General features: G+C 47.9%; 3 protein-coding genes across 6 annotated transcripts; 2 read left to right on the plus strand and 1 right to left on the minus strand.

Moving 5' to 3' along the window:
* Window positions 1–1,311: 1,311 nt before the first annotated feature.
* On the plus strand, window positions 1,312–8,285 carry amdhd2 (amidohydrolase domain containing 2). The gene is made up of 12 exons (XM_069165261.1): window positions 1,312–1,744; window positions 2,475–2,598; window positions 3,179–3,315; window positions 3,581–3,720; window positions 3,824–3,878; window positions 4,498–4,710; window positions 4,958–5,046; window positions 5,286–5,430; window positions 6,037–6,144; window positions 6,312–6,380; window positions 6,966–7,067; window positions 7,240–8,285. Exons 2-12 carry the CDS (start codon window positions 2,516–2,518, stop codon window positions 7,317–7,319), a joined length of 1,221 nt encoding a protein of 406 aa, XP_069021362.1. The 5' UTR covers window positions 1,312–1,744; window positions 2,475–2,515; the 3' UTR covers window positions 7,320–8,285.
* On the minus strand, window positions 7,654–13,257 carry arl6ip1 (ARL6 interacting reticulophagy regulator 1). The gene is made up of 6 exons (XM_069165263.1): window positions 13,105–13,257; window positions 12,089–12,222; window positions 10,983–11,102; window positions 9,609–9,726; window positions 9,354–9,438; window positions 7,654–8,589 (listed from the first exon to the last, which is right to left on the minus strand). The coding sequence occupies exons 1-6, from the start codon at window positions 13,138–13,140 to the stop codon at window positions 8,471–8,473; spliced, it is 612 nt and encodes a 203-aa protein (XP_069021364.1). The 5' UTR covers window positions 13,141–13,257; the 3' UTR covers window positions 7,654–8,470.
* Window positions 13,258–13,895: 638 nt separating this feature from the next.
* srrm2 (serine/arginine repetitive matrix 2) lies at window positions 13,896–22,262 on the plus strand. Of its 4 annotated transcripts, none has more exons than XM_069165254.1 (14): window positions 13,896–13,987; window positions 15,224–15,475; window positions 15,634–15,729; window positions 16,985–17,170; window positions 17,277–17,360; window positions 17,455–17,520; window positions 17,607–17,636; window positions 17,744–17,854; window positions 18,171–18,315; window positions 18,407–20,310; window positions 20,397–21,137; window positions 21,244–21,318; window positions 21,533–21,640; window positions 21,844–22,262. In XM_069165254.1, exons 2-14 carry the CDS (start codon window positions 15,228–15,230, stop codon window positions 21,902–21,904), a joined length of 3,855 nt encoding a protein of 1,284 aa, XP_069021355.1. In that variant the 5' UTR covers window positions 13,896–13,987; window positions 15,224–15,227; the 3' UTR covers window positions 21,905–22,262. The 4 variants fall into 4 exon arrangements, with proteins under 4 accessions (XP_069021355.1, XP_069021354.1, XP_069021358.1 ...); XM_069165253.1 differs by having other exon boundaries at window positions 13,921–14,156; XM_069165257.1 differs by having other exon boundaries at window positions 13,921–14,156; window positions 18,410–20,310.
* Window positions 22,263–24,741: the final 2,479 nt, after the last annotated feature.

Consider the following 24,741-nt stretch of genomic DNA (forward strand, 5'->3'; position numbering starts at 1 on the left):
CCTGCTTGTGTGAACAACCGAGGTTTTACAGTATCCTGCAGTAATGAGGTCGGATGTAAAAAAAAAAAAAAAAAAAAAAGTTCATATGTTTCCCTTCAGGAAGCGGAGACCAAAAACAGGGATGGAAGAGAGAAAAGGTTGGACTTCGATTCATCGGTAGGACACGAACACGAAACTGCTGTTTAATAGAGTTCACAGAGTGTTCCTGAACGCAGCACAGCGATGCACACGGAGCAGGAGGAAGCAACAACCTTCAACGTGGCCCTGAAACTGGAGCAGAGAATCATCTGATTTTGGGGAACAGAAAGTTTTTAACGCGCCCAATTACACCTCAGTGTTCCTGAGCCCACGCGGTGATTTCCGCTACAGAATCACGATTTTGGGTCTAACTCTGGAAAACGTCAACAGTCGACGAAGCAACGAGCCAGAAAATGAATCTAGGAAAATAAATCGATATGGGGGATGAAGAAGAGCTGCAGTGAAGTGATGTTGTGTGTTTAAGGTTGAGGGTGTCCGATAGGTACAAATATGATAAATATGGAGTCAACCAAAGCATTTTTAATATTGTGGTTATTACTGAACTTCTAAATTCATCCAAGAAAAATAAATCCGAGCTGGTGTGTCTGCCTCCTCATATTTTAAAGTTTCAGTACGCTGCGCGTGGCGATCCAAGACTCTGGAAGATCAATGAAAGACGTCCAGTGAAGTTTGGGTTTGTGGGGAAACAGAAAATGTTGTGTTTTGGCCCCCTCTAGTGGCCAGATTTGGAAGTACCCCTACTTACAGAATGGGGTAGGCATTAGGACCCTGAGGAGAGACGGAGGGACTATATCTATGGTAAATAATATCAATAAATAATACATTTACATTTTATAATTAGTAAATAACACATTATTGGTAAGTAATACAAACTATTATATGTATTATTATTTAAAAAAACATTTTACTTTATTAGTAGTAAATAACACTAAATATAAAATTTTTAGTAAATAAGGAATTATTAGTAAATAATACGTAGGCTATACTATTCCATTATTTTAGTATACATTTAGTAAATAATACATTTTATTATATGTATTTTTAGGCAATATTACATTTAGCAATTTAGAAGTCCACATTTATTTAAAGTAGCTTCAACATCAGAGGATTCATCTTCACTGGGTTCAAATATTCCTTTACAGGGAACAAACACAAAATTATGTTTAAACTTTACATGTTTTCTTCAAAGCAGCACAAAAATATATTTAAAAAAACACAGATTACCTTTTGCGTTGAAACAGCTGAGATCTAAAAATGTTTGCGCATGAATTCAAACTGAAACCATGATGTTATTTCTGCAGGTTTGACTGTGTGAACAGTTTCTTGACGTGTCAGCAAACTTGCTGTTTTTCTGTTGTTTTGATCAGCTGACCTGCGTTTGGTCACATGACTTCATCCTCTTCCTCTGCTCCTCTCCTACAAGCTCAGCTCAACCCTCTTCCTCCTCCGTGGAGAGAAGTCACGAATATTCACGCCGTGAAATACGAGTTTTTTTTTTCGTTTTTGTTCGAACGGTGAAACCGCTTTTTTTGGACATTTGGAGTCAACACGGATGTACAGCCGCCGAATTCGGTTTAAAGCGGGACAGCGTCTTGGAGACGGTTGAACAGGTTAAAATTGTACTGTAATACGTGTTGATTTGTGGATTGAGTGGATGCCGAGCTGACAGCAGGACTCTCAGTTCTTGGAGGTTTTACGACTCGAGGTACGTAAATGACGTCACAGCTGAGGACGCCTTAAATTGACTGTTTTCTGAATGGACTTCGGCGTAATGTATTTTCTCTCGAAGAACCAAAGCCAGAAGTTATTCGGGGAGTTTGTCAGAGACAGTCAGGTCACAGACAAAGATGATTCCGATCAACACTCAGTTTTCTTGTTGCGACAGCTTTAATAAACACACGGTGAGATCATGAAGAAGATCAGGGGTCAAAGTCAGCTGCTGCTCCTCCACTGATAAGATCACATATCATTTATATTCATTGGGACACTCACTTGCAGTGACAGCGGGAAATGAAAGAAAGGAAAGCACATGTGTGTTCTGGAGCCTTTTCTTGTTCATTAAAAGTGACCCATAATTTGTATTTAAAATCAGGACTTAGAATTGAGTATTTTTACAGTTTGTTGTTTTGAAAAGTGGTCGTTTTTATTTTGTCCAACCAACCCAACGATATTCAGTTATAGGGGACAAAGAAAGGCAGAAAATTTTAACAGTTGTTGAAGCTGGAGCCCAAAAAATATCTGTTGTTTGACTGACTGATTAATTATCAAACCGTTTCAAGGCCTTTAAAACCGGCAAATTCTCTTTTAAGTTTGGTGGAAATGATCCTCGCAACAAGTATTAATGAGAAAAGTAATAAACCTAAATTCGGGGCTGACACACGTGATCGATCCTGTCGCACAGAGGAGCGTTTGATTTGTGCCGCTGTGTCTTTCAGTCGTCTGGAGCCGGAAAAGAAACAAAAGAAACAAAAGAAACATGCCCTCCAACAAATCAGTGTCCGACGCTCCCATCACTCAGTTCATCAACTGCAGGATACTGAGAGAGCACCGGCTGCAAAGGTACCACACACACACACACACACGCATACGCATACGCACACGCACACGCACACACACACACACACACACGCATACGCGCACACACGCACACACACATGCATACACACATCACATTCATAAAAAAATAATAATAATTCCAGATTTGGGTGAAGATTCTGAAGCAGGAAACCAGATAAGTGGGTTATCCCCATGGTAACGGAGGTATATCACCATGGTAACCCATGCTGCTGCAGGACCAGATAACTTCAGGAGAATCAGATCTGTGGAGACGGAGAGAGTAAAATCCTCCAGGAACACGACTTCACAGTAAAACAACACACGAGATCAACAGTTGAATCTTTTCATTGATCCAGACTTTCCATCGATCACTTTGATTTTACTGTAAAACTCAACTTCTAACAAAAGAAATCATCAAAATTCAATAAAACTTACATGTTTATCAAAACAGGATGTAGTTTTCTGGTCAATTTCAGATACGGAAAAACTCCAACATGTTTCGTTTGTGGATTAAAATCAGTTGAATTTTCTTTGTGTGTGTGTGTGTGTGTGTGTGTGTGTGTGTGTGTGTGTGCGTGTGCAGAGAAGACCTGTGGGTGCGTGAGGGCAGGATTTTAGACCCAGAGAAGCTGTTCTTCGATGAGCAGGGCTACGCTGACGAGTGTGTGGACTGTGAAGGCAGCATCATCGCCCCGGGCTTCATCGACGTCCAGATCAACGGTACACACACACACACACACACACACACACACACACACACACACACACACACACACACACACACCAAAAGTCACAAAGAAGTGCAATTGTACTGCGCGCTCAGTCTGTTTCGTCCCAGAAATCTGTCGACTTAAATAAATGATGTAAATGACGTTGATCCTTCCAAGTTTTGTAGGTTTGGTTTGAAAACTGCCTGTAAACAAAGCGTGTGTTGTTATTGTTATTGTTATTGATATTGTGTGTTGTTGATCGTCGCTCCCTGCAGGCGGTTACGGCATCGACTTCTCTCAGGCGTCCGACGACATCGGCGCCGGAGTTTCTTTTGTGGCCAAAAAGATCCTGGAACACGGCGTGACGTCCTTCTGTCCAACGCTGGTCACCTCCCCGCCGGCCGTCTACCACAAGGTGGCGTTGCTTCAACCAGTACTCATCAACAGTTTGGACACGCCCACTCGTTCCCTCCAGTTTAATGTAAAATCTAAACCACCATCCAAATGTGTTTTTTCAGGTTTTGCCGCAGGTCAAAGTTCACAATGGAGGACCACACGGAGCCGGAGTGCTTGGTAAGATGTTAGTCTGGAGGTGGTGGGCATGAAAATACAAAGTTGAATCATGTGACAACTTCCACATCGTTGCCATGACGCTGACCAATAGGAGACTGTAAACATGGAGAAGGTTTAGGGGGGAGCCAGCGGTGGATCTGACCGATCTGATTGGAAACCTTGACGATAATACGTCCCGCCCACCGATAGCTGTAACCTGACTGCAACACAGGCCTGTCAATCAATCAGACTCCCCCTCCCCCCTAAAAAAACAAAACAAAAAAAACCCCAGGCCTTTTTAAAGTTTATTTTCTAATGAATGAGGGATTATTTTCAGATGGACCTCCAGAAAACTAATAAGAAGGAGCGACTTTAGCGAACAACACCGAGATAACTGATGGACGCATTTTATTCACTTTGTATTTGATGAGAGAAGTTGAATGGGAGTCTATGGAGCTGGAGGCTTTTTGGAGCCGACCTCTAGTGGCACTCGGTGGTATTGCAGCTTAACAAACATCATTTTTCAGACCCGGAATCTACGAACACTTTTATATACAGTGAGCAAACAGAAGATGCACGGACTGATCCTTCAAAACATTCTGTCACTGAAGAGAGTTGTACTTCCTGTTTGTCTCTGCAGGTTTCCACCTGGAGGGTCCGTTCATCAGCGCCCAGAAGAAAGGAGCCCACCCGGAGCAGTACCTTCGGACCTTCCACTCTGGAGGGATCGACGACCTGATGGAGGCCTACGGCAGCCTGGACAACGTCGCCGTGGTGACCCTGGCTCCTGAGCTGGCCGGCAGCCAATCGGTGGTGAGGGAGCTGAGCAGGAGGGGCGTCACCGTGTCGTTAGGTGAGAGACGTTCACCCCGTCGGGGAAAACGAGAACCGGTCGTCGAACAGCAGCTGGAAAACACTTTCAAATCCCAGATAATAAATCGTAAACTTCATAATGTGGATCGGCTGCTTGGACCCTCATCATGTTATTATTATTAATATTTATGAGTAGTTTTCCAACATTTTTATCCACTTTGCGTTCTTCGGTTTCAAATAATTTTCTCAATAATTGTTTTTGTTTTTTTTGTCGCGTGTTGTTGCAGGTCACTCGGTGGCCAACCTGTCGCAGGCTGAGGAGGCCGTTCAGCACGGGGCCTCCTTCATCACTCACCTCTTCAACGCCATGCTGCCCGTGAGTCCTCTCCTCTGCTCTTCATCTAATATCGCCAACTCCGACCTTTTCTCTCTTTTCTCCCGTGTTTGGTCTCCTCCGCCTCCAGAGGGGAAACATTTGGCTCTCTTAGCTGCTAAAAGTTCACCAGCTCGTCTTGTTTATATCCAGCCCGGTTTGCCGGACTGTCTCGATGATAAGCAGCGGTGTGACGGATTAGGTTTGACTGTGGTTCTGTCTGTGCCGTGGTTCTGGTCCAGTTCCACCACCGGGACCCCGGTATCGTGGGTCTGCTGACCAGCGATCAGGTCCCCGCCGGCAGGACGGTCTTCTACGGCATGATCGCCGACGGCATCCACACCAACCCGGCTGCCCTGCGCATCGCTCACAGAGCTCATCCTTCAGGTCGGCTCGCCGTTCTGTTCCACTTCATTAAAGCTCCTTTCGGTCGGTCCCACAAATTGAGGAGATTATTTTAAGTTTTACTCGCAGATTATTGACAAACTGGGATTCAGATTGTCACATAAATCCCTCGTAAATCAGCAGGTGTTGTCGTGGTGGTAAAATCAAGAAGTCTTCAGTGGAAAAGTGACTTTTTAAAACGTTAATTAAAACGGCTATAATTGAGAAAATCCCTTAATAATTCATGATGCGGTTCTTTTACTTTACAACAGCACAGCACGTGGATCAATCTGCCGCTGAAAATAGTCCCTAACGGATGCAGTTTCTTCCCTTCGTGGTTGTCGCTTTAAACCTCAGTGAGCTCGTCTTTAAAGAAGCTACTGAGCAGCTGTCGTAGGAATTTACTGAGGCTTTTTAAAGGAGCAGTTTGTGTGATTTAGTGACACCCAGTGGTGAAGTTGTGGAGTGCAGGAAAATCTACGGCGGCCTTCAGGTCTCATAAAGCCACCAGGGAACCGTTAAAAGATCGTCGCATGACGGAAAGCTCCTCAGAGGTCCTCTTGCCTTCTTTCTGCCTCGACATCAGACTCGGACTGTTCGAACTTTCAGGTTTGGTGTTGGTGACGGACGCGATCACGGCGATGGGTCTTCCTCCCGGGCGCCACACTCTGGGCCAGCAGGTCATCGAGATCCAGGGTCTCCACGCCTACGTGGCAGGTCTCCGTTTTTCTTTACAACACACTATCTGTCAGCGATGGCCGAATCGCAGGAATAGCATCGTTTTTTTTTTCTTCTGCAGTGATTCCCAACGTGTAAAAGAACATTTTAATGATGAGTCAGTTTATGGATTTTTAATTCATGTCTAATTTCTCTCTGTGTTTCAGGCACGAAGACCCTCTGCGGCAGCATAGCCACCCTGGACATGTGTGTGCGCCACTTCAAACAGGCTTCAGGTCAGTTTGTGCGAGTCGGTTTTGGTTGTCCTCCTTCCTGACAGCTGAATGTTTTAGGAAAGAAGTTCACCTGCAATACCACCGAGCGCCACTAGAGGTCGGCTCCTAAAAGCCTTCCGGCTCCATAGACTCCCATTCAACTTCTCATCAAATACAAAGTCAATAAAATGCCTCCATTAGTTATCTCGGTTTTTCGCTAAAGTCGCTCCTTCTTATTAGTTTTCTGGAGGTCCATCTGAAAATAATCCCTCATTGATTAGAAAAGAAGATTAAAAAAAGACCTGTTTTGGGGGGGGCGTGTCTGTTTGATTGACAGGCCTGTGGTGCAGTCAAGTTACAGGTATCGGTGGGCGGGACGTAGTATCGTCAAGGTTTCCAATCAGATCAGTCAGATCCACCGCTGCCCCCTCCCCCCCCAGCTCGTCCAAACATGGTCACTTCCTGCTCCGAACGATGACGTCACTGATGGTCGCCCCTTGACACAGAAACTTAAATACTGTGTGAAGTGACGTCAGATCACCGATGCTGACGAGGGCCTTCCTTCCACCGAGTCTCCACCATCTTCTCCGCTCTGTTTGTTTGCAGGCTGCAGCGTCGAGGAGGCTCTGGAAGCCGCCTCGCTCCATCCGGCTCAGCTCCTCGGGATCAGCCACAAGAAGGGAAAACTGGACTACGGCTCAGACGCAGGTCAGAACCAGCAGAACAGCCGAACCTTTAATCTGAACTGGTCCTTCAGAGAACGGCGTTCACTTGGTTGCGTTCTCCGGTCTCGCCACTAGATGGCACTAAATGCCACACACTGCTCCTTTTAATTCTTGCTCTCTTGAGTGCGTGTTTTGACACAACTCCTCTTTTCCAGACCTCGTTCTGCTCGATGACGGCCTCAACGTTAAAGCCACCTTCATTTCTGGAAAGAAGGTTTGGAAGAAAGGACCGTAGAAGAAGCAGCAGCCTGCAGACGGACCCTCTGTGCCTTTCGACAAAATACGAGTGTTATGCATTCATGGGTTTTATTAAGATCCTTTACAGTTTATTTTGACTACATGTTGCACGATGTTTTGGTATTAAACTGGACAAACCAACTTCCTCTCGACAGAAGTTTTTTTTTACAGCGTTAGTTACGGATTCCTGATTAAAATGTCCAGTTGTAAAATCTTACGTTTAAAAAAAAAAAGGACATTTCGCCGTAAAGTTTACCGAGAACGTTCCCGACCTCACAAACTTCCCTTTGGCGCCCCCTTTCAAAATAAAACTCCAGGGAGGCCTGCCAGCATCCATTTAAATCAAACTTTATTCGTAGAGCTCTCTGATAAAGACAAACGGTGAGATGAGTGTAGAGACCAGAAAAGGAGGAGAGAACACATAAATACGTAGAGAAGGAAGGACAGAAGGGGGAGGGGCCTATTTACACAGAGACTCCCCACAGCGGGGATTCGGTGCGGGAGGGGGGCGGTGTGGAAGCGATGCGGCGGGCTCTACGAGCGGCTCCGCCCCCACGTCCAGTTTTCTACTCTTAAATACAACTAAAGCAGAAGCAGCAGGAGACGGCGAGCTGCTCTCGTGTCGCTACACAAACCGCTCAGTAGTCACTTCGTCTAAGAGGGAATGGCTTCAAAGCGTTACGGACACCTGGAAACAAAGCACACCCAGTCTACGTAACACAAGTGTGTACAGTGTGTGTGTGTACATATGTATGTATACGCGTGTGTGTGTGTGTGTGTGTGTGTGTGTGTGTGTGCGCCTTCATTCAGTGGCTGCGTGCAGATAATGTGAAAACAAAATAAACCCGGTGGCGGTGAGGCTGAAGTGTCACACGGTGGGAGGAGGTGGGGGACGGGGACAGGTGACGGGGACGGTGAGATGTATCCGATGTGCGAGAACAAAAAAAAAAAGAAAAAAAGAAAACGAGCGTCTCTCCGTGAGACGAGAGAGCAGCAGCCTCCTCCGAATCGCCTCTCTTCAACCCCGACCACCTTCCTCCACCTCCCTCCTCCCGTCGTGGCTCTTCGTCTTCACAGAGACCCCCCCACCCCACCCCGACCCCCCGCTCCCACCCCACCACCCCGCTCTTCTTCGTCACCACCCACTGTCTACTCGTTCTTCTTCTCCTTCTGCTTCAGCAGCTTGTTGATCTCCCTCTTGGCCATGCCGGCGTACTTGCTGATGACGCCGTGCTGGTTGAGGCCGGGCAGCAGCAGCAGGAAGCTCACTGAGGACGGCAGAGGAAGGCGTCAGCACAGCAGCCACATTTTAAAAATCACAAAACGTTTTAAATCTGAAGTAAATTCTGAGTGTAATAAAACAGTACAAAAAGGACCAAACTGGGACATCAAATACAGTTCAAGTCCATGTTGGATGAATTCGTTCCTTCACGGAGGCGGTACGTCGACCCCTGATGCTGCAAATCTGCCTCAACCCCTTTTTTTTAACTCCAACAACCAATCAGAGCTCTCGGCTTTGACTGGAGGGCGGGGCGTCAATACTTGTACCAAATAATTGACTCTCCTCAACCCTCTGAGGCTGGTTCACTTCCTGCTGACTTCCTGCTGACTTCCTGTCCCCCCCCCCCCTCTCCCTCCCGAGGCTCCGCCCTCCAGCAACAGTTCAGGTTTCACTGCTGCTTCCTCATCAATACTGAATGTGACACCAGTGTTACAGTGACTGATTTGTCAAGAGTGGAGTTGCTGATCTCCAGCTCTGACGCAACAGTTCCTGGAAGAGCGGTGATGAAGAGGAGGAGGAGGAGGAGGCTCCAGCAGACATTTTAAAAAACGATTAATCTTTTAAACCATCTCGTGTCTTTGGTCTGAGCTCGTGTTTATCTGATCATATTAAAAAGAGCTTCATGACAGCCGCCTGTTTCATGTTAAAGCACCGACACGAAACCAGGCTGATGATGATGATCATGAGTGTGTGTGACCGCTGCAGGAGGAAGAGGAGGAGGAGGAGGAGGGTAACGGGTGATGCACTCACCGATCAGGTAGGTGAGGAAGAGGTTGTGCACCTGCTGTCCGATCCAGGCCACGGCCAACAGGCTGCTGATCACCGAGGCGAAGTACTGCAGAGAGCAGAGAGGTCACGTTACTCACACACAGAGAGAGAGGTGATCACAGACTCTGACCCACTTTCAGGTCTCAGCGGAGCCGGATCAGCTGATATTTCTTTATGTGGGCTGCGGAGAAGCTTCTCATTTGTACCACACTCTCATTGAGCAACACTTGAACGCACCATCTTGGGCTTCTCCTCTTTGAGGGTGCAGAGCCGCTTCCACCAGCCGACGATGCGGCGCTGCGTCTTCACCAGGTTCCCGCAGATCTCATGGAAACGCTGCTGCTGCTCGGTGGTCCTGAGAGGAGGAAGATTAAAAGTCATCATCAGCAGGAAGCTGTCGGTCACATCGTCCTCTTTACAGGAACAAAAAAACAACAACTGTCATTTACAACAGTTTCAAACTTCCCGTTTCATTACATCCCTCCAAAAATAGCCCACGTTTCAGAGCGTGACTCCCCATCAGAGCCGAACGATCAGCTGATCAGCGAGGAGACAGAAAAATTCAAATCGGCAGTTATTCGAGTCCGACTCGTTTAAAACGTCTCCCAGACGTCTACTGATCAGACCAGCGGAACGTTTAGAGGACGTTTCCCTGCAGCGTCCTCGAACCACCGTGAGTCCGAAGAGACGAACCGAACCCCTCCGCCCCTCCCCCTCCACACCCCCGGGACCAGAGGGCAGACGGGGAAACGTGGCCTTCATGTTCTGCTTAGCCATCGTTCTTATTTCAGTCCCTGCTGTCGGGGAGCCAAACGGTGAGAGCTGCATTTAACCGGCGAGAGACAGACTCTGATACCATCTCAAAGAGTCTCTGTCAGACTCCTCTCTGCCCCGGGCTGCAACTAAAAATATATACATAAAAAAAAAACAGGCTGTTCCAACTCGGAGCACGAGTTCCTACCAGCTCCTTCATTTATAAAAAAAAGAAAAAAGAAAAAAAAGAAAAGAAAAAGAAACCTGTGCTGCAGCAGCTGAACATGCAGCGCTGCTGCAGGTCTCTGCAGGTCTCCCTCTGCTCATGCAGGTCTGCATGCGGCTTGTCGGACAGACAGAGCCAGCTGCAGGCGGTCACTCTACCCGGACCCGGTGTCTGGTTCTCAGTTCTCACCCTGCATCTCACTGCCGAGTCAGTGAGTCACGGGTCTGAACAGCCTGCAGGTGATTTCAGGTGACAACGTCAGTCAATCAAAAAAAAAAAAAAAAAAAAAAAAAAAAAAGGGAGACGTCTCTCCTTCGACCCTGAAATGTTCTCTGGCAGAACGTCGGCCTCCAGAGAAAAGTAAAACCTCTCAGCAGCAGCTTTTTTCTTTTCTTCCAAACACACCTTTGAATCTCAACTGCCTACTTTAAATCCTGCAAACTCAAAAAGACTTAATCCAGTTTTTCCTGCTCACGTCTGGAGATCTGACGTCATTTCTGGAAACGGCTGCCGCGATTTTTACATTTCAGAATCGCGTAGGAGGAGTTCAGGGTGAAGTCTGAGCAGAATATTGTGCCGAACGCGTTCGTATCCGACAGGAGGCTTCATGCCGCGTCGCGAAGCTCTCTCACCACTTGTTGGAGCCGAACACTCGGGGGGCGAGGGTGGGCACCAGGTAGTCGGCCAGGCAGAGCAGCAGGACGGAGCAGGAGATCCCGGTCAGCACCGACGGGTCCAGGTAGTAGATGAGCCTGCAGGAGGAACACGCGGCATCGTCACAAAACCCGTTTCGTTGAGAGCGCTCGGGGAACACGAAACAACACGAATGCATCAACAGCAGAAAACGGCTCGAGGAGCCTGGATTCAACAACGTGAGCTCACTTATTCGCAAAATGTGATCTGGAATAATCCGCCGCCTCATTCCTCCGGGGCTCTCGGGGGAGGAAAAGCTTCACATGACCTCCGCAATCTTCACACACGATGTGTGAGTCACACTCAAAAGAGTCTAAATGAATGCTTTAAAGAGCGTTTTAATACCTCAGCTTGGAGATTTCAGACCCTTCAGGAAACAGCGACGTTTTAAATTTGTTTTTTTTTTTTTACAGCCATCACAACACTCATCTGGACTCCTTCCAGCACTGATATGAAACCTACAGGGTTCTCCAGACACTATAGGGCTCAGAGGTTCCCCAGTGAGCTTCAACAAGTTTTATCTTTTAGATTTTGGAGGGGGATTTTTTTTTATTCGTTATCTGCTCCAGCTCTCCCAAATTCCACAAGATTTTACTCATGATGTGAAACAGAATATTTCCAAGTGAAAAAAACCCCGTTGAAATCTCAACCGTTATACGAGTTTAAATCGTGCTAAACAACATTTCAAAAACAGAATATTAAAAACCGAAATGTTTCATGGTGCGAAGTGCGTCGGAGCTTTTGAACGGGAGTCTGTTTGAAGTCCCTAAAAGAGAATAATAGAAATGTGGAAACTTATAAAGCAGTTAAATGAGCAGATATGGTTTCTCGTCTCAAAAGATGTAAAATACGACATCAAAAGGTTTTTGGATTAATAAAATAATCTAATCAGAGCGTTTTAAAGCTTCTGGAGGACCCACAGGAACCCCCCCGCGGTGAAGCTGCTAGTTGCTCTCTTGTAACAGATATGCCTCATTACTGAGAGGAAGGAAATGTGCGCTATGCCAGCTATGTGCCTGGCCTTATGCAAGTGAAAGAGACTCACAGGAAGAGCAAGGTAGTGACACCCATCACAGCGCCGGGGAACCAGGGCTTCTCCCAGCGCAGGATGCGGTCCCCAGCCAGGATCACCTCCCCCCAGCCCTGCAGCTGCTCCTCCAGCTGGGCCGTTTCATGAGCCTGGTCACCAAAAAAAAAAAAAAAATTTTAAAGTCCACAATATCAGGATAATCCGGGAGGGAACGAAAGGAATGGGTGTTCAGAGATTACGATATGAAGTTTCTGCATTGTTCCAAGATAATCTGCACAATAATCAGCACACGTTTCCAATTTGTAAACCTTTTAAAAAAAAAAAAAAAAAAAAAAAAGGAACTTTAGGCAAACACACCCGTGACTGAAAGGCACATTTAGAAAGATGTATAATTATATTCTGCTGGATTTCAAACCGATCAGGATTCTTCAGGTTGCGTAAAACTCGTCGTAACTATTCTTCCGTTTAATCAACGTGTGAGCCCGCGGTGGGGCGCGAACCACCGGTAACGGCATATGACGGTGCAGTAACCGTGTCAGAGAGAGAGGAGATGGTCTCATTTTCACAAACACATTAAAAAATAAACAAAAAATAAAAACGACCAGTAAACACGTCACGACTTAATTTCCATCTTAAATAAAAAACCCTGAGACGGTTCGTGCTCGCGCGTGCGGCTGTCACAAAGAGGAACGTCTCCGCTAACTGGCTTAGCTCGCCGGCTAGCTGTCGTTAGCTGCGGTCACAGCCCAAAAAAGGAGCACTTCCGGTCGGTGCAGCGATTAGAGACAAATCGCGGTTACGGTTTGTCGGTTCTTGTCGGTGCAAAGCTCCCCGATGACCGTAAACAGACCTACACACACAAAAAAAGAAAAAAGAAAAAAAAAAAGAAACAAAAAAAAAAGAGCCTCGGCTGCGCGTGAAGCGCCGTTATGTGCAGCGGCTTCGCGGCTAACGTCCCCGGAGCGAACACACCCACGTCGGACCTTCAAATCCGCTCCTGCGGTGGGGAACAAAACACATTTAATACTCACGAGCAGGTTCGCGCTTTTATTGTCGCCTTCAGCCATCGTTACGGAACCGCTCGGTTCAGTTTCTGGTGGTGGTTCGTTGCGTTTTCAGAGAAACGACCCGCAGAGCGAAAGCTGCCTCCTCGCGCTGACTTTGGCGTCACTAACGGTCGAACCGATGCAGGATGTTTTTATGTCCAAAATTGCGTCAAAACCAGCCGAGTGGCATTCTGGGAAATGTAGTCACGCCTTTCTTTGCCGTTTTTTTTTTTTTTTTAATTATTATTATTATTTTTTTTTATTCTGCACGAAAACACGTTTCTATTCTGGACAGAAATCACATAAATGTAATTAAATATAAATATTTTTTTCATAACGGTTTTTGGTTAGCCAGATCTCGTTTACTTTTTCAAACATTTTAAGGAAATTAAAAGTCACCTTTTGTTGTTCTCAGAGAAGCTTTTTCAGCAAAAAAACAAACAAAAAAATCCTCTCCTGCCTCTACATATTGGTCCAGTTTTATTTGAGATATTTTTTTTTTTGTAACACCACGTCTTATTTTTGTCCTGTCAACAAGATCCTCAAAAAAATATCTTTACATTTCTGGTACGTAAAAAAAAGTTCAAGATAATATTTGGCATTTAGCAAAGTTTATATTTGTGTCAATATTTTCTTACAGACCAAAATGTATTTGAATAAAATAACATTTACTCAAACCTTAATACGTCATTTTTAAAAAAAAATTTAATCACGAAATGAGAAACGTCCCACGTTTCCTTCAGCACGCGAACGCATCCGTAGTTGTGAACGTACGGGAACGTGCGTGTGACGTCACGTGGTTTTCATCCCCCTGTTCCGCTTGTGGTGTTGAGACCAGCTAAGCGGGTAGCTAACGGCGCTAGCAGCGGCAAGTTCTTTATTCTTTGGCGTTTTAAAAAACAAACAAAACAAAAAAAAAACGTGGTTATTATTTGTTCAGTTTCAGCGGGACTTTTTTTTTAACCGCCAAGCCCCCCCTTCCCCTCCCTCCTCCCTCCTTGACACGGTTAATCTCTTCGCTCCCGGAGAAGAAGCTGGTACGTAGCAAAGACGTTAGCCAGCTAGCTTCCTATGAATTGTTCGCTGCGCAGACGTGCGGCGGGCCTTCGGGAGCGTCTGGCGTTGAACCCCCCCCCGGACGCTCGTAACGAAACCAAACGTCCTAACTGCGGCTTCTTTAAACGCGTTACGAAACCCAAATTGTTTGCCTCGAGCCTCTTCGATCGGAGCGTTTTAGGTCGTCGTGAATCTGTTGTCCTCGTTCAGGTGGAGCAACAGGCCCGCTCGCGCGCACGTGTTAAATGTGCGACGTTATCAGTTATGTTGGATAAATCCTAGAAACACATGGAGGAAGAAAAAAAAAAGAGGTTCAGATGTGGTTGGACTCTCGGATCCAGGCTCTCTGGAGCTGCCGGAGACCCCCCGGGGTTGGGGGGAGGGGAGGGAGGGGGGGCTCACTTCAAACGGACCTATGTTCACAAAATGCCGCCTGAAATATTGACGGTGGATTGTTCACTAATGTACTGTTTATGATTCAGGATTGTCAGGTGATCTCGGACAGTTTCACTCGCAGCCAAAGGGCTCTAATCTCCCAGTCAGTTTGTTTATGTCTGCCATTTTATGATGGGAAGTCCCCCAAGAGGCTCAGTGGCGTAAAATGGCAAAAGTGAGACGCAGGGGGGGGGTTTTCTATTCTAACACTTAAAAGATCTCTGGACGTGTTTGGAAATGTATAAATCTATGATTACGAAATTATATTTTATAATAAAAGTGTATCTCCTGCATTTAGTATCTCCCATACCTCCTTGACTAGTTGTGATGTAGGAAATCTTCCCTGCAGCAACAGACTTTACCCTCCAGGTTCAAGTGAGCTCAGAGAAACGTTCCTCCTTCGGGCAGCAGAACCAGAAATCAGTTGTCACGTGTCAAACATCGAATACGCTCCGTGTTTATTTATTTGTGTGCGGAGGGACACTTGAACATGTGAACTTGTGTTTTGGTCTTGGGTGCTTTGTTTTTTTTGTTTTCTTCTTCCTTTCTTCTCTGTATTTCGGGGTTGCGTTCATGTCCTCGGTATTTCAACCTCCCGTGTTGTCCGTTGCAGAGCCATGTACAATGGGATCGGCCTGACGACTCCGCGGGGCAGCGGCACCAACGGCTACGTGCAGAGGAACCTGTCGAGCCTGCGGGTGAAGCGGCCGCGGGACGAGCGCGGCGGCGAGCGCGATGAGAAGGACCGCGAGCGGCTGGAGAGCCAGCTGAACCGGCAGCCCAACGCCGACATCCTGGAGCACCAGCGCAAGAGGCAGCTGGAGGTGAAGTGTGCCGAGCTGCAGGACATGATGGAGGAGCAGGGGTGAGCATGAGTGTCGTTGAACAGGAAACTGAGGCCGCGTTTCATGTTCATTTTTCAAAATAAAACGCAGACGTTTTTGACATTCGTTTCTCATTCGAGGAAAAGAGGAGCGGCGGCGCAGCTCGTTATTAAACCCTCGTCTTCGCTCTGACTCTCAGGTACTCGGCGGAGGAGATCGAGGAGAAGGTGAACAGTTTCCGCATGATGCTGCAGGAGAAGGAGGAGCCGCCTCCCGCCGCCGCCGAGAGGCCGACGTGAGTACGACACGATGAAAAGACGCGTTCCGTTTCTGTGTGATGATCAGAGCTTCGGCTCTGTTGGTGTCTGAAACACATCCTGCTCCCGTTACAGAAAACACCAGGATGTGATCAGACTGTTTTCCTCGCATTATTGATCCTGTAAAAGTTTTTTCGAATTCCGAAAGTTTGAGAAAAATATTTACACTTAAATCAAATGTTGTCGTTCCAAATTATCCTCTAAACAATTAGAGGAGGTCGCAGCAACGGAAACAGTTTTTAAATTTTTTTTTTTATGGTGACAATAACTTCCTTTATTGATACAATAACCTTCAAAATAAACTCTTTAATTTAAACACGCGTACGTTACATGTCGACAGACTAACGGGAGCACGTCAGGGTGACGGCGTGTTGGTGATATAAAGTGCTCACATCAGTTTGAACTCATTTCTCCTTTTAAACTTTATATTCTGGCTTCTGGTCGTCGACTCAAACACTCGGCATGACTCCTGCTGTGGTTTGTTGATGTTGATGCAGCTGCACATGTTGTTGCTGCTTCTTCCTGTCTTGACTGACGTGATCAGCTTCTTCCAATGAACGGCACAGACCCAAACCGCTTCTACGTTTTGTCCGTGTTTGTCATTCGGTGTTAAGTTTTCAACACCCGAGCTGCATCCACAGGATCATGTTTTCATTTGAACACTTTCGGCCGTACGCAGGCTCGACTTCAGCAGCAGAAAGAAGAATTGTTTTTTGTTTCTGTCCTTGTGAAGTGTTGTGGATCTTTTTATCTCATTTATAAGTTCTACTTGTTGAGAAGCTGTAACTGGACAGACCGTCTATCTCTATTGTTTTTTTTTTTGTTTTTTTTATGTGAATATGAACATGGCTTTCAAAATAAGAGATTTCTTCTCTCTCTCCTGTTCAGTCGTGCAATGTGGAAATAGAATAATTTTTTTAATCTGAAATAGAGTTGTTTTTTGGTTTATTATTTTGTGCATTAACATACAGAATAAATATGTTTAATACAAATTGGTAAATGTTGTGGTAAATACCTTTGACCCTGGAGAAACGGGAAGCTTCCCTTTTCCGTTATCATGTACCGTGAGCATGTGAGGGGTTCAGGTGACGTCTGGTAATTGTAACAACAGAAAACGCCCTCGGTTACGCTCTCCCCCACCAAACCGCACGAAAACCAAAGGCCCGAATCGGGATGTCGAGGTGAAGACGCCTCTCCTCCTCCTCACCCGGCCGCCATTTTGTTTCCTCTCAGGGCGACGGAGACTCACGCTCTGGCTGCAGCCAACCAGCAGAAGAACGACCGTCTCCGCGCCGCCTTCGGCATCTCCAGCGACTACGTGGACGGATCGTCGTTCCACGCCGACCGCAAGGAGAAGGAGAAGGAGAAGCGGGAGCAGGAGCGCCTGGAGAGGGAGCGGCAGCAGCAGCAGAAATATACGTGAGCGCCACGATGCGATGAAACATATTTCCAAATGAACGCTTCTTTTAAATAGTCGCGCTGGCGGACGGTCGATCTTAAAACGCTCTTCGCCGTCTTCTCTCAGGTTGGTGGAAGACTCGGAGGAGTCGGACTCTCCGACGAAGAAGCGCAGCAGGAAGAAGAAAAAGAAAAACAAGAATAGAGACAGGTGAGAGGACGAGTTCGGAGAGAGGACGAGCTCGGCGGGAGACGGACAGGTGAGACGAGCTCTGACTGGTTTCCTGTGTTTCCTCCCCGAGCAGCTCGGCGAGTCCGTCGCCGTCCCCCCGCAGAGAGAAGAAGAAGTCCAAGAAGAAGAAGAAGAAACGGTACTCCCACTGGCAGATTTGTCTTTTTACATTTCGTTTTTTTTTTACATCGATGGTGATTGATAACTTGATTATGTGTCTTTCAGTGAGGTGTCAGAGGAGGACGACAGCGACAGGTTGGTGTTTTTCACTCTGATGACGTCCGTTATGTTAAAATAGGAAGAGACGTGTTGAGTCGGTGAGTTCATGATGAGTAACTTCCTGTCTCTCGCTCGCTTCCAAGTTCCTCGGACGAGAAACAGAAGACGTCGAAGAAGAAACGGAAACAGAGCGAAAGTCCTCCGAAGACGAAGACGGTGCGGCACATCAGCGTCTCCTCCGGCTCCGCCCACAGGTATGATGTCAGAGATGACATCACAGAGAGAGATTTGTATTTTTACAAATAGTTCAGAATAACTGAGGTTGAATCTTCCGGTGGGGTTTAATTTAGCAGCTTTCCAAAATAAAATTAAACAGGTTCATTTATTTTGAATTCCTCATTTAGTATCTTCAAATAACAATTTATACGATCTTAATAACGTGTACGTGAGGGTTTATATGATATTAATGTGTACGTGAGGGTCTATACAACGTTAATAACATTTATTTTAGGGTTGATCTCGACTGTTCGTCTGAATCCTTATTAACTTCCTGTTTCCGTGTGACGTCAGCAGCCCGTCTCCTCCCCCGCTGAGATCACGTAAACAGGACCAAACTGCAAGAAACGTCGATGACGGGAGGAAGGGGAGATCTCCGGACAGGAGGAGGCGGGGCTTGGAGGAGCCCAGTCCACCACGTCAAGGAGGAGGAGACGGGGTAAGACCGAGGAAACTTAAACCGAAGACGGAGTTTTTGTGTTTGATTATTTCTACGTTAAAATAAAACGCATGTCTCCCCTGTTGTCCAGAAGAGGCCCAATCATCAGAGAGAGAAGGAGAGACCCGTTGAGACGGAGAAGACCTCCTCCAGCAGGAAGAGGCACGACTCCTCCTCCCCGTCTCCCCCGCAACAGACAGCCAAGACCACGGAGAGGGAGAGAGGACGGCGCTCCAGGAGCAAACAGAAGGAGGTCGAAAGAGGGAGGCGCTCCAGGAGCAGAGAGGGGGAGAGGAGGAGGCGTTCAAGGAGCGTAGAGGTGGAGAAGAGGAGGCGTTCAAAGACACCAGAGGTGGAGAAAAGGAGGCGTTCAAGGACACCAGAGATGGAGAAGAGGAGGCGTTCAAGGAGCGTAGAGGTGCTGGAGAAAAGGAGGCGTTCAAGAAGCATAGAGGTGGAGAAAAGGAGGCGTTCAAAGTCACCAGAGGTGGAGAAAAGGAGGCGTTCAAGGTCACCAGAGGTGGAGAAAAGGAGGCGTTCAAAGTCACCAGAGATGATAGAGAAAAGGAGGCGTTCAAAGACGCCAGAGATGATGGAGAAAAGGCGGAGTTCAAAGACACCAGATGTGGAGAAAAGGAGGCTGTCAAGGAGCGTAGAAAAGCGGGACAAAGCAAAGGAGAGCGTTCCTCAGAGGACCAGACACGACTCCTCCTCATCCTCTTCTCCTTCTCCTCCTCCGCCACCTAAACAGGAGACGAGGAGAGGACGGAGCAGAGACGCAGAGCGGGAGAAGGACAGGAACAAAAAGACGAGACACGACTCCTCGTCTCCGTCACCTCCCCCTGAGAAGACGAGGAGCGGAGAGAAGGAGCGCAGGATGGACAGGGACCCGCCCTGCAGGGACGCCAGGAGGGAAGACCCCAAAAGGCAGGAGAGAGACGCATCTCCTCGCCAACAGAGGACTGACAGGAGGAGGGACGGACACTTGTCCCCCGTCACCAACGGACGCCAACGAGAGAAGGAGAATGAAAGGGAGCGCGTTCTGACCCAGCAGAGGGAGGGAGGGCAGGAGGGTGGCAGGAGGAGAGACGAGGCGGTCCGATCGTCAGCAGAAACGAGGCGAGACGGATCGAAACCGGCCGAGAAGTCCAGGACGGAGAGACCGGAGACGGTCGAGAAGACGAGAAGTCCTCCGAAGGAGAAGAAGACGGACGACAAGACGAAGCAGGCGGAGAAGAGACGGGAGAGCAGCAGCAGCAGCGACGGCAGCAGCAGTGGTAGCAGCGACAGCGACAGCTCCTCCTCTTCCTCCTCGTCTTCATCCTCCTCCTCCTCCTCCTCTTCCTCCTCTGAAGACGAAGGCAAAGCGAAGAAGACGGGACCAGCAGGGGGACGAGGCAGTCCCAAGAAGACCGCCCCGACAGCCATTGGGGCCGCCGTGCAGAGGTATCTAACCAACGGACGCAAGGAAGGGTCCGCCTCTGAGGGTGACGCCCCCCGAAGACCTCAGAGGGAGGGGCCGAGGGGAGGAGACACCCACGAGGGGGACAGGCCGTCCCACAGAGGTCCAGAGGACTACCCGTCCCGGACCAAAGGACAGGAGAGGTACAGTCCCACTCAAGTGGACAGTCCCAGTCCGTCACCTCCCAGCAGGGGGCGCTACTCCCCCATCGAGACAAAGGGGAGGACGGAGCCCAGAGCTGGGGACAGGGACAGGGATGGAACCAGGAGGACCACCAGGTCAAGCCCCTTGACCAGGAGGTCCCGCTCTCCGCCCCAGAAGACCTCATCCCCGCCCCGACGCACTCCTCCGAGACAGTACCAGGAGCCCCCGCCCCGGTCCAGGAGAACGTCCCCTCCTCCACCCTGGACAGAGCGGGACAGGGTCAGGCAGAGAGACAGGGACAGGGTCTTCAGGAGGAGTAGGTCCAGGAGTCCGAGGAGGCGCAGCAACTCCACGTCCAGAGGTCTGAGGAGGCGGACCCCCCCCAGCAGGTAAGACCAGGTGTCCACGCCATCTTTACACCTCTGTTTTAATAGTGGATCTGAAAGTCACTGTCGTGTTTGTCTCCGTCCTCCAGGTCCCGTCGGTCTCCATCTCCACAGCGACGGAGGAGGAGCAGCCGCTCGCTCTCCAGGGAGAGAGAGCGGGAGAGGGAGCGGGAGAGGGAGCGAGAGCGGGAGCGGGAGCGGGAGAGGGAGAGGGAGAAGGAGCGAGAGCGGGAGAGGGAGAAGGAGCGAGAGCGGGCCCGGCAGAGGGAGGCGGAGCTAGAGAGGGAACGGCAGAGAGAGAAGGAGCAGCTGCTCACTAAAGATGTCCGCCCACCCCGCAGGTCCTCCTCCTCTTCCTCCTCTGGCTCCTCCTCCTCCTCTTCATCCTCTCCTTCACCGCCTCCAGACAGGAAGGACACCAAAGCACCTGCAGAGAGGGACAGAGATGAGGATGGGAGGAGACAGGACCGGGAGCAGAAAGCTCCCGCCTCTTCCTCTTTCAGAGACTCCTCCCATGCTCCACCCGCCGGTGGGCGGGGCCCGCAGTCAGACTCACGCCGCCCCGACGGGAGGAGGTCTCCGGCCGGCGGCCAACCAGACGCCAGACAGTCTTCACGAGGTCCGAGCAGAAAGCAGCCGTCGCCGGTGGCGACGCAGCCGCCCGAACAACCAATCAGAAACGAGAGCGCCGTGAACGGGAAGGAGGCGACGAAGAAGGCCAGCGGGAGCAGCAGCTCCAGCTCCTCTTCATCCTCCTCCTCATCCTCCTCCTCCTCATCTTCATCCTCCTCCTCGGACAGCTCGGACTCTGAAGGGGAGGCGGGGAAAGGGTGAGCGGCGGACGGGGGGATGGTGGGGGAGGGGAGGGGAGGATCAGACTATTGATCACGATAATGATTGATTGATTATTTCTGATTTCTGTTACTGTTTCTACAGGAAGACCGTGAAACCCCAGAGCTCTTCATCTTCATCTTCCTCATCTGACAACGAAAAGGAAACAAAGAAAAAGAGGTAAGAAGAAAAAGAAAACACAGCAGCTGGTATTTCCGATAGACCATTGTTATATTATATTATAACATCATAGTTAACGTTGTTATATTATAACGTCATAGTTAACGTTATATTATAATGTCATAGTCAACATTGTTATATTATAACGTTATAATTATTATTATTATTAATTAATGTGACTATTAATGCGCCGTCGTTGTGTTTCCTCCTTCAGTCCCGTCATCCCTCGCCGGGTGCCGGCTGATTCGCTGAGAGACTCTCGCTCTCTCAGTTATTCTCCTCCCAGACACATGAGGGCAGCACCCTCCTCGCCCGGCCGCAGGTCTGTAGCTGCTCAACCACTTTACAAACATCCCGTAGCAACTTTTAAGAAATCAAAACGGGCTCAAATATCTGATATTTATGGTGTTTAGCTGGAGGTTTATCGGGTTTGTAAAAAACATACTAAAGTTTTATGTGCATTTAACCGTGAAACGATGACGTCATCTCTGAAACGGCGCTCTTGTTTCTCCTCCGTCCCGACAGGAGCGGCAGCAGACCGTCGCCGAGCCGCTCGTCCGGCGGCAGCAGCAGGAGGAGGAAGTGACCTCACAGACGCCCTCACTTCTTCTTCCTCCTCTTCCTCTTCTTCTTCTGTGGTGTTTTGAACAGCACGGACTCCGGAGGCGGCGGTCAGACCGCGTGACCGTCGAGGCGACGCCGCCAGGCTGCTGTACATTTCTGTTTGAGCTGAGGAGTCCGATGACATGTCCCTCTGTCCCTCTGTCCCTCTGCCCCTCTGTCCCGTCCGTTTCCATGTAGATACCAGCTGTCTGTATTTTGGTTATTATCTCGTAACGGATTCGGCATTTCCATTTAATGTGAGCGGAAACTCAAACGTGGTTCATTTCTTTGTTGAAAATGATTAATAGTAATAATAATAATAAAGGCAATTGTACATTTTATTTGTGTGGAGTTTTTCCCGTTTCGTTGCTCTGTTGTGGGATGGCAAAATAAAAGCATCTCTGATGATGAAGCCAGTGAGAATATCTGACTTTGTCATTACAAACCAAACTAATTCAATTCAAAACCAAAGCTTTTTGGGAAATTTGCTGTTTTTATAGATTTTTTTTTGTAGGAAGAAGTTAAATCAGAAAACTTCCACATCACTTCAGGTTCACAGTAAAATGTATAAAAATCACTACAATAAAGGAACAAAACACGTCAGAGGATCTTTGACTAATTTGGGTGAAGCAACACTTCCAATGACTTTAAGAGGAAGTGACGAAATACAAGTCTTTCAAAATAAAAGTCATAAATCTCACCAATGTCTCTAACTTAAAATAATAGTTGCCGCAAGATGAAGTTTTTTTTAATTTGTTTATTAATCATTTGATAAAACACTAAATGCACTTAAGAGCATAAGTACAGCTATAAACGGAACCGTTTTACCACATAAATCCAAAGTTACGGTACTCTGACTTACACCATCAATGACTCGATCTGACTATACTGTCGGTCCTGCGCAGTGTATACGATTAGCGCAACCGGAAGCGGAAACAGTTCGCGGCGTCAAAATAAAATTTCAAGATAAAAGCGTCGTAACCGTGTTGTCTCTGTCCGTGAAGAATTCACAACAGACAGGATTATTTTCCCACGTGAATAATTCAACATGGAAGATTTATGAACATCCAGATTATCCATTAAAAAAAAAAACAAAAAAAAAAACATACTGTCGTTGTAAATCCGGCCCCGAGTTGGAATCACGGTGCCCGTTTGTCCCACTCTCCCTGAATGCGGCATCAGATGATGAGAGTGGGTCATCAGCTGCGGGCAGTCAGGTGTGGCCGACTCCGGGAGACGTTACGACCGGAGCCGCGATTCCAGCGAACTCCTCCAGGACACAACCAGCCTCTACCGCGGGCCTGCTCACAACACGACCCGCCGACCGAGCACCGAGTCTACCGGAGGACCGGAGTAAGTTCTCAAATCCGTGGCTGCTTCAAAGTTTCTCCGAGGAGCGAGAAGTTTCCTGCCGGGCCGGTTTCAGGCCCAGACACCCGTCACTCCAGACTGGATAAAGAATTCCGCACGTTTTCATTTTTCATTGCTTGTCGGCTGCAGCACCGGCCGTACCAAACACAAACCAACACGTTTATGATTCGTTATGGATCCTTCGTTACTTCGGTTGCATTATAAAGCTCTTAATGTCGATGAATTTGTATTTATTTAGCAGTTTCACTCTGTTCCCGTGTTACCGCCCACCGGGAAGCGGTCAAGGCAGCTAAAAAGTTGTGACCGTTGAGGCCAAACTGTGATTTTAACATCCGTAAAAGTCATTACGTTATTTAACGTGTGCCGAATTGAAGAACTTGTAAACGTAGGTATTCACATGTCCACACAAGTACCTCAAATGCCATGAGCAGCATTTGTTAAGTTGAATTTCAGGGAAAATACATGGATTTACGCAGGGAGTTTGGTGCGTCGTTACCGTGGAACGGGGTCGTTCAAAGGGACATATTGACGGTGTTGTCCGGGTCGCGGGTCCTAAGACCGACTGACTTCACCGTTGAATGGTCACTGGTGGAAAGTGTAGTTCAACCAGGCTCGTAAACTATTATTGTCTCTGGAATCAACGACTTGTAGCTATTGATTGACGCTTCTGTCACGTTCGTGCAATCTCAGGCCAAACTGCGTTCAAAATATGGGCAAGAAATCGGTGTCTGTCGGTGGGAGTTTTACCTCCATATTAAACATAACTCTGGACATTTTCCGCGAACGTTATGTTTTATATTTAAATTCGGCATCTATAATTGCATAGTGTCGCACTAAGGTAAACTTATATTGATTAAATTGCTGAACCCTTACACAGCTGTCCTCCATTAAAGGGACGGTACAAGTCTGGCGCAAATGGCTTAAACAGTGTCTCAAATCTGATGTATCTGTATCGGAATAATGGCAGTTTGGGAAACTAAATGTGAGCCGAATGAAAGATAACCAATACAACACTTGGCAAAGTGTGGCGTTTTATTGTTTAGGCTATTAACATTTTCTGTAACTTCAAGAATCATTAAATTGCTATTATTTAAAGGAGAGATTTGCATTGGCCTCCGCGCGCGGACAAGACAGCGCACTGGGGGCTGGATTAGCTGGCATTAGCCAGCCTTTCCTGTTTCCATGGAAAACTGTCCCGACCTTGTCCAGTTGATCTCCAGTGTTTCCCCTCATGAGTTCAGATTCGTTAAAGGCGGACAGTGTGACTGTCGGGGAGCCTCTGGCTGATGCTACCTGGTGGTCCCAGCTGAGTGAAGGGACTGTGGGGGGGGGGGAATAAAGCAGGATGAGGAAGTTATATTTAGTGACTCAGCTGTTGTTTGACCACTGGGAGGGAGGCACAGGGGTACAGGCTGCACACCGCAATCGAAATGTACCTGCTGATCACAG

Source organism: Embiotoca jacksoni, unplaced genomic scaffold, assembly GCF_022577435.1.
Source record: "Embiotoca jacksoni isolate LCO1_2020_lvr unplaced genomic scaffold, fEmbJac1.0.p SCAF_34, whole genome shotgun sequence".
Classification (NCBI taxonomy): domain Eukaryota; kingdom Metazoa; phylum Chordata; class Actinopteri; family Embiotocidae; genus Embiotoca; species Embiotoca jacksoni.